This window comes from Ylistrum balloti, unplaced genomic scaffold (genome assembly GCF_031769215.1).
Source record: "Ylistrum balloti isolate Yb309-2 unplaced genomic scaffold, AGI_CSIRO_Ybal_v1 Utg369830, whole genome shotgun sequence".
NCBI lineage: Eukaryota > Metazoa > Mollusca > Bivalvia > Pectinida > Pectinidae > Ylistrum > Ylistrum balloti.
In genome coordinates, this window is record NW_026781993.1 from 464,105 (window position 1) to 472,992 (window position 8,888).

General features: G+C 31.1%; 1 protein-coding gene across 1 annotated transcript; it reads right to left on the minus strand.

The window, feature by feature from the left end:
* Window positions 1-231: 231 nt before the first annotated feature.
* LOC132545155 (ras-related protein Rab-30-like) lies at window positions 232-8,885 on the minus strand. The gene is made up of 5 exons (XM_060208831.1): window positions 8,756-8,885; window positions 7,365-7,472; window positions 6,789-6,872; window positions 6,400-6,583; window positions 232-5,589 (listed from the first exon to the last, which is right to left on the minus strand). Exons 2-5 carry the CDS (start codon window positions 7,449-7,451, stop codon window positions 5,336-5,338), a joined length of 609 nt encoding a protein of 202 aa, XP_060064814.1. The 5' UTR covers window positions 7,452-7,472; window positions 8,756-8,885; the 3' UTR covers window positions 232-5,335.
* Between the last annotated feature and the right edge of the window lie 3 nt (window positions 8,886-8,888).

The following is an 8,888-nucleotide window of genomic DNA, read 5'->3' on the forward strand; positions in this document are numbered from 1 at the left end:
GTGCACAGCTGAATTGGTTACATTCGTGTCAGTTAACATTTGAGTCTGACCAAAATCTGGGCTTTATACATAATTGTTAATTATTATCTTGCATGCTCTTTATGTTATAAACATTGGTACAGAACTCCGTCTTGATCTGGTAACTCAAAAGCCTTGAAAAATGTACCAGTTTTATCCACATTAAAAGATAGTATCTTTATATAGTTGTCTGAAAAAATACAAAGATAAAAGTTTGTCTATGATCTTTATTTTAATATTAATATGACATAAAACAAATCTCAATATCGGATAGACTTGCAAAGCAACAAATTTCAAGCATGTTCTTACTAATGAATCTCTGTACTATAGATGTACTGTGAGTGAATAACATTCTTTCTTGCTGTTGTGATCCTTACTTTTATATGATCATTCTGTAGTTGGTCTTTTTATATAAAAAAACATACTAGGTATTAACTCTTATGAATGCCCAACACATGATGTACATGCTTTACCAAGATCTAACAATTTAAATCAATCACTGTTTCAAAGAACATGACTTTTTTTAATCCCAAACACAAACATTTGAACAAAACAAAAAGGTTTTCACTATAATTCACAAGTAAATTGAAAATGAATTGGAAGAAAAAAAGCCATTGTAGAAGTCCTGTGTCTCTATTTCTCTACTAACTAAAGAATCAGAAACATGCTGTGAAATGTCAATGTTTTTGTTTTGGTTAATGTAATACATGTAGTAATTTTATTTCTAACTTTTAAATCATGAGATAGGAGACACTGTTCTCTCCTTTGAATAATTAAAATGGTAGCTAGGCATGCACATGTATTATTTTATACATGGTTTTTAAATAATAAAACAAAATCACAGAAATTTCCAAATTCTTGACTGGAGTTCATATTTAAGGTGTCACTAAAATTTTATCACTGGATTCTATAATCAATGTTCTCTGAGAAGTTATTTAATAAAATGATTCACCATAAAATATCAATTATAAATTGTAGTTGGATAAAAAATTCAAAACACTTTCACTAGCATTCACTAGTATTTTTCCATATCATGCTGAGTTAGCCTGTATAAAAAAAATGAGACAATTCTAAGTAAAAAAGGTGAAAATGTAAAATACAATAAGAAATAAGGTAAAATGAGATTGTAAAAAATACTTAAAGTATTACATGCATACAAGGGAAAAGTATCTATTATTTACAAAACGAAATCGTAGTAAGCATAATTAACATAATGAGGTTAAAAAATGAAATATCATTTTGAGTATTTTGGAGGGATTTATTGTCAGTGATGTAAAGTAAGTTGACAGGCTTGGTACATCAATATGTACCTACCTACTTGTTTACATTCCTCAATGTCAAATACCATATTTATCTGGCAATAAGGTTGTGCCTGGTAATAAGCCTATAAACGTATTGTTGTCTAATGACAAATTACTAATGTTTTTTTACCATCCTGTAATAATCCCATATACAGACTTAATACACTGGGTCATTGGGCATCTCAGCTTATTGCAGGATAATAATGGTATATTGATCACTTCTCTTGCTCACATGTAAAATTTATTTGGATTTCAAATGATTACATATTTCATTTTATTTATATCTAAAAGGAATGGAAAATGTCCTCAATTAAAATACAGTTTGAACTACATCAAACCACAATTACTATCAATTAAGGGATAGCACATGATCAAAACATGTCTTAATGCCACCATATTCACATTATTAAAGTGGTATTTCAAGCCTTCATAACATGAAGATATATAAAGACTAGAAAGGACTTGTAAAAATACAAACCGATGAGACAGAAATAGAGACAGATATCTCTGGTTTCTATTATAAGCTAGTATAAATAGTCTGTAGTTTAGAAGGTAAATTTGGCTACAATGATATCTGCAGTGTAATTGCAGCTTTAAATAAATATTGACTAGATCACATAAAATGAATGTGGTAATTGCAAAAGCACAAAAATAACAATACGTACCATCTATGACATGTCTCAGTTAGCATGGCAACAGTTAGTCCTAAAGGAACATTGGCAGTAAAGTTCAACCTCGGTCTATGCATTAACTGCAGTTTTAACAAATGAGATATTTGATCAACATTCAGTCTGCACTGTATTAGGGCAATCCCAAATACACAGAGGGAATCCAAAAAATGGCTATATCAAAAAAATTTCTATGATGTTAGTTTTTTTTTCTCCTGAAATGAAATCCAATATACCTCCATTATAACGGGGATATAATTTGAAATGGCAATATTAATGTATATAAGCTGTCATATAATTAAAACATACTTCAAAACTATTTATGCGACTAGATATATTTGGTGCATCACCATTTAAAGTAAAAGTTAAAACAAACACATTTCTAGTGAAATGATGGTAAATAACTGAACACAACGAATGGTTATAACAATGGAACACATCATGAAAAAAACCCTCTAAAACGAGTTAAAAATTCAGCCTTTCAGAACACTATCTTCATCCTCAATAATAAGAATATATACAACAAATACTTCTCTCTTCAGGATAAAACCTCATTTACCATATTAGGAAATCCTAGGAACGTCTTTATTTTTAAACTTTATGAACAAACCAATACACTGAAATGCTGTGACTTGGTACAAATTCCGATCCTCACAGTCCATATGTTTACTGTTTTTGTAATAACAATAAGACAATGCCTGGTAATAAGCCCATCCTAATGTGTTGTTATTCAACAGAATTTCCTGCAAATGTCACGTATAATCCTATACCTTGACTTTCTAGGCTTTTAGTGAGTTTGCCTCCCAGTTTTTTTCATAAAAACAATAGATAATAGGTATGTACTGTGGGGTTGAGAATTTCAGCCAAGTCTCAATCTGATAACACAACTGACCACCAATCACAGGCCACACATACACAGAGTACATTATGTACTAATGCTGAACTTTGTAATGCACATTCTCAAACATCGTTTTACATATAGATGCTCACACAAGACAAATCACCAACAGCCCCTAGCAGCTGATTATAAGTTCTGTATATGCACAACCAAACTTTGTTTTTAATAATTACACACAGCAGCCTTAACAAGCTACATTATCAACATTAGTTCAACTACCACAGGCTTATTTACCAAAAAAAACCCCCAAAAAACAAAAAAAACCCAAATCATTTTAAGGTGTTGCATGAAACTATTCCAAAAATTACTTGATCAAATAAGAAATTTTGCATTTTTTTCTTTCTTTTTTCATTACCTTACAAATGTTCATAATACCTGGTTATACAAGACTGAAACACATCATTATCCAACATGTCAGATGGTTAAACAAAATCAGGTTAATCTACTTCAAAATTTTGAGAGTCAAAATGAATTAATGTATTTTGACATAAAGCATTGAAAGTATTCATCATCATCAAACTTGCATGTCATCTTTCTGAAAACAATCAATATTTTCCACATAATATTAGTAAGTATGTATTTGTTACTTAACCTTCTAAACTAACAACCCTATTTTACAAGTTTGATCAATTCTATTCAAACAAAAACCATTTCAAACTTTTGATTCCAATACAAAAATACAAATAACTTCAACATCAAAAATTTTTGATCATATCCTAAATTTCAATTATCATAGCAATCTGTGCATTGCTTCAAATATATATTTTATCCTACCAGGGGTCAGCCCCAGGTCAAAAACTGGGACTCTTAGGTATATATGTAAATTAGATATAATCATGATTCTATAGCCATTTTGTTATGCAGTCTCTCTCTTTTGTCCAGTTATTCATTTTTGTCATTGCTTACAACCATGAACAAGAAGAGCAATATTCTATTTCTATAGAATAATCTATTTTCCAAGCACACTATCAACCCTATAACTGAACATTCTAATTCATTTGTTCTTTCCAGAATACTTAGTTGTTCACTGACAGGAAGACATACATGTATATACTGGGTATATATGGCACAAGTTAAAAAAATACATTAATTAACAAAAAAAAAAAAAAAAAAAAATGGCATACCCATTCTTATGAGTTTGCTGTCAGTGTAATATCTATCATATACAATGACTTTTCATTAAATGTTTCCTCTTTGATAAACAAAAACTCACCATTTACATGTTTGACAATCGTGTAAGGAGAATCCACTGGTCCAAGAAAAAAAAGTGGAAACAGAGAACACTTCAAGATAAATCAAACAAGGAATCCAAGTGAGTGATTAACATAACGGAAACATTTTCTTAAAACAATCCAAAACATATCAAAATTTCCTCAAAGTCAAGTCTTTCAGAGAGATAAATTACAACTGTATCTACAAAGATATCCAAAAATTGCATTTCATAATTATTTTCAGCTTTAAAGTAATGTCCAGCATCATTATTCTAGGTATTAACAATTAAGATTTTCTTCATTATCCAAGATTTATAGATTGTGTTGTAACATCGCTGCAAAACATGTAAACTCATTAAGTTAAAACTCTAGGTTTGTAGTTCTAAAACTAGCTGACAAAACAAATATGTAAATAATCTGTACAACAGTAATGTAAAAAGTATAATAGTTAATGTGAATGTTTACATATTCATTATTATTTATGAAATTTCTTTGTCGAAATTTTATTTTGGTTTTCCTTGGTCATATGAAACAGAGATGAAGACAAATTCAAAAAAAAAAGAAATATTTATATAATCAATATAGCAAAGGACAGGAAAGTTGATCTGTGCCTGGCAGTATCTGTACACCGTTAACTTATCAATAAGTTTAAACAGGATTTTAATTTTGTATTCCATAATGGGCTAACAAGTGTGAATAATATCAGTTGAAGGGACTTGTTTCACTGTTGTTGTAAAATAAATCAAGTTGTATTTATATATAGTATTTTACAATGACAGTGTATGCTCTGAACAGGTTGTAATGTGTGAAAATTATCCATGAAGTTTCATTTATTCTACAATGCTTATTCCCCTTTTCAAGTTACTGTTTCCTAAAGTTTTCCTTAATCAATGTGGATGAAACTGCGGGAAAATTGAATGTCATATGCATTCAAACAAAAATTTTACATGCACTGAATCAAATGGAGTGCTTGCTATTATGTTACATTGGCAACATTGGTTCATCTGTTGCTGAATTGCAAAACAGCCAGCTGAAGCAGATGCCGAAGAAAAATAGTGTACACTACCAAAGCAGATTATAGATACATTTGTTTAGCTCAGACAACCAGTACTTTTTGTTTAGTCTACTATATGTAGACCCTTGATACAGAATTCTAGACTAGAATCTTCACGAGAGAGACTATTCAACATTCAAACATTCTGATAATGCAATCCGTTTCTAAACTCAGTGACAGGACTATCAAAACTTTAAGCAGCCTGAACAGTTGGAGATATTTGTTGTGTTATTCGCATTGAAGCTGACTGGTTTATCAACCTCCAGTTCCTGTTGTTTGGCTTGGGCAGTCAATCGATGTGCAATGTCAAAAAACAGTTTATCAACATTGTCTGCTTCTTTTGCAGATGTCTCCAAGAACTTCATTTCATAACGGTCTGCAAACTGCTGACCAATAGATTGTGGGATTTCAATTTGGTTGATCTGGTCAATTTTGTTTCCTGTTAAAAAATAAAGAAATAAGTATAGACAATAAAATCCAACATCAGCTGAAATTCTTAATTAATCTTTTCTGTGTCGAGTTATATCAGAATTCAATAGTTTTATGAATATCCTGTGTGCTTAACCTATAGATATCTTCATCTCTTACATTAGATATCGGAAATGATATAAGTCAACAGTAAAAAGAAAAAAAAATACATCAATACTGAATAACCAAGCCTGGGAGTTTCTTACGTTGAAATGATCAAAAAGCAGTTACAGTAAATAAAACAACAAATTTGCTATGATATATTTATGAAAAATGTGATAATTAAATTATTTATCATTGAATGCTTAAATATCTTTTTGACTTCAACAGAGTATACAAAGTATTCAAGATCATTTGAAATTCTCAGTAACTATAATGTTACCTATATATATATGGTAACACAAGTGACATTGGAAAACAATTTCTGACTCATGTCTGGCCAAGAAATTTGACAAATGCCAAACCAAATACACCACTCTGACATCCTTTAAATGTATGTTTGGAAGTTGTGGTGATAGACAGCAAAAAATTCTTGACATGATCACAGTGGCAAATTGTCTATTACACAATGTGCATCTGGATTGCAAAGTCTATATATACATGGATACGAATAATACAAATTATATATAGATACAGATATATATGAATTTGTGACTATATACAAATTGCAGGAAATTATATACTGTATTTCCCTGGTTATAAGCAGCATCAATTTATAAGCCTCAGGGCCAGTTTTAGGTGTGGCTTAAAATCTGGAAAATATGGTGTCTACTGAACTGACCAACAAGGTAACTATAGACTTGGGTGCTGGCATATTTCTCTATTTCCTCTATCCACATCGGAAGACTGTCAAAGGATTGTTGACAGCAAACATCATATACAAGAATCAGGGCATTAGCAGAGTGGTAGTAACTCTGTGTGATGGAGCGAAAGCGTTCCTGACCCGCTGTATCCCAAATCTGTAGCTGTAACACAAACAAATATAAAATGTAGGTGTGTGTAATGGCGTGATTCCTTTTTTGACTTATTATTTATAACGTAGAACAAATGTGTACAAATTTATTGAAATATTCCTCAAATCTAGAGTCATTATACACAATAAGTGTACTGACTGATTGTCAAAATTACAACTTATTTCATATTGAGCAATGAGTTTTCAAAATCAACTACCTTGACCTTCTCGCCATCTACTTCTACTGTCTTGATCATGAAGTCAACACCTATAGTTGCTCCTTGGCCAGGTGGAAATAAGCCCTAAAACAAAACACAGCCTTAGGGTATGAAGGGATATCAGTTATGAATGTGAATCAACAATTTAAATGAACATTCTTCACTAGGACATTTCACATCCCATTTTACAAGTTGCAAGACAATTCAATGATAATTAAAAATAATCATTGTCAATGTCTCTTTTAATAGATAATGAGAACAGTCTTCAATGGTTTTTAGATCAAATATTCATAATTAATTTGTAATTAATGGAAATTTAATATACTATATCTTTTGCATGACATGGACATTGTAGATGTTTTATATCTGATAACCAAAGAAGTACGACTTGTACTCCACAAGAGCTACTTTGAAACAAAGCATTTTTCCAACTAGGTAACAGAAAATCCCCCATTTAGCAATGCAATTTTATGGCTTCTGCTTTATTTGTATTTTCTTCACTTTTTTTTCGGAGTGTAGGTTTGAAACAGAATTTTTTTTACTGAAAATAAGGAGCACTTAATATCTACAACATACCTGAGTAAACCTCCTCACAAGACATGTTTTTCCGACTCCAGCCTCACCAATCAGAACTACTTTGAATAGGTATTTATAATCTTCCATTGTACTGCTTTATGGAAATGCCTATAAATTAAGTAAAGATCAACTAATATAAAATTTGCCACACCATATGTACTCAGTGATTTATACTTCAATTAAAATTTTCAATTATCATTTTGCAACATAAAAGACAAATAATTTTTCAATTTTTTTTTTCTGTGCACTACGTACAACAAGTCCTCCATATTTTGATGTTTGGACAAACAAAAACTCACAAAGAGTGTAGCGTCCCTCAGTCAAAAATCCAGTTCCGGTTTGATAATTAATATTAATAATAATAGTACAACACATGCACATTCAACTCAGTCAGGCACAGAACCTAAACAGGTATGGACAATATCTTAATTTTGTACAACCACTTTTCTTCACAACTTCCCAATTTTAGAATTTCAATTGATACTTCAAATATGTTTCAATTTTTTATTAAAATACATACACTTAGACAAACTACTGCAATTTCAATTTAATGACGTCACATATCAGAAGATGAATTACTCATTAAATATAAAGATAGATAGATTTTGATGATTTCCATTTCAAGAAGTCATGATTATGATTACAACATTTTATAGCTGGTTTACATAATAAACTTATCTGATTGTTTCATTATAAATCTTGGTCCTGAAAAGAAGAGAGCAATAAAAGGTCCGGGGAAAAGTAAAGATCTTGTAAAGGTACTGAAATGTCTGTCTACCGAAACAACCAAGTACTAAAACGTCTTACACTGTGTACAGTTACTTCTCACTGCTAAAAACAACCCTTGTATAAAATGGCCCTACCTTTGGTAAGGTTGTACTACTCTGATATAGTACCACTAAGAGATGTTAATTAAACATTCATAGTGTTATGAAGTGCATACAGATAAATAATGAAAAGAACACTGCAGACTAAACAGCAGGAAAATGTCTTTCTCGAATATCATAATATACACTTGGAATAGCCTGCCACTGGAAGTAATATAATCACACACAGTGAAAACTGAAATCAAATTGGGAAAATGGGAAAATGCTGAAATTTAGTAAAATTACACTACAGTACAGAGTCTGACATAGTGGCCATATAATTGGCTAGCGTCCACTGAAGATCTTAAGATATCCTTAGCTGTTATCCTATAATTGACAGTCGCCAATGATGTGTTTCAGACATTTTTTCCGAATAGGTTCGAGTTTCTTATTCTTTATTTATTAGACCTGCAACATAAATTCACAATGGCCATCTCCCTATGGTGTCTATAGTATGGATGAGGTAGCATTGAGCTCTCATTTGCTCAAATACGGGCACATACCAGTTTCTTTAAAGACAATCACCTGTATATTGAAAAAAAATCCTATGGTTTCAACATTGCTCCATGTTCTTCACTTGCAAAGTTTCATCGTACAGTTGGTCGACTGATGACGGGTCTTCAGATTTCACATAGCTCAATACATTTCAGATAGAAAA

Coding starts and splice junctions, on each gene's coding strand:
- LOC132545155 (XM_060208831.1), bottom strand. CDS start 7,451: ATGGAAGATTATAAATACCTATTCAAAGTAGTTCTGATTGGTGAGGCT. Junction 6,584..6,788: donor TAGATGGCGAGAAGGTCAAG/GTAGTTGATTTT, acceptor TTTGTGTTACAG/CTACAGATTTGGGATACAGC. Junction 5,590..6,399: donor AGTCTATAGTTACCTTGTTG/GTCAGTTCAGTA, acceptor ATTTTTTAACAG/GAAACAAAATTGACCAGATC.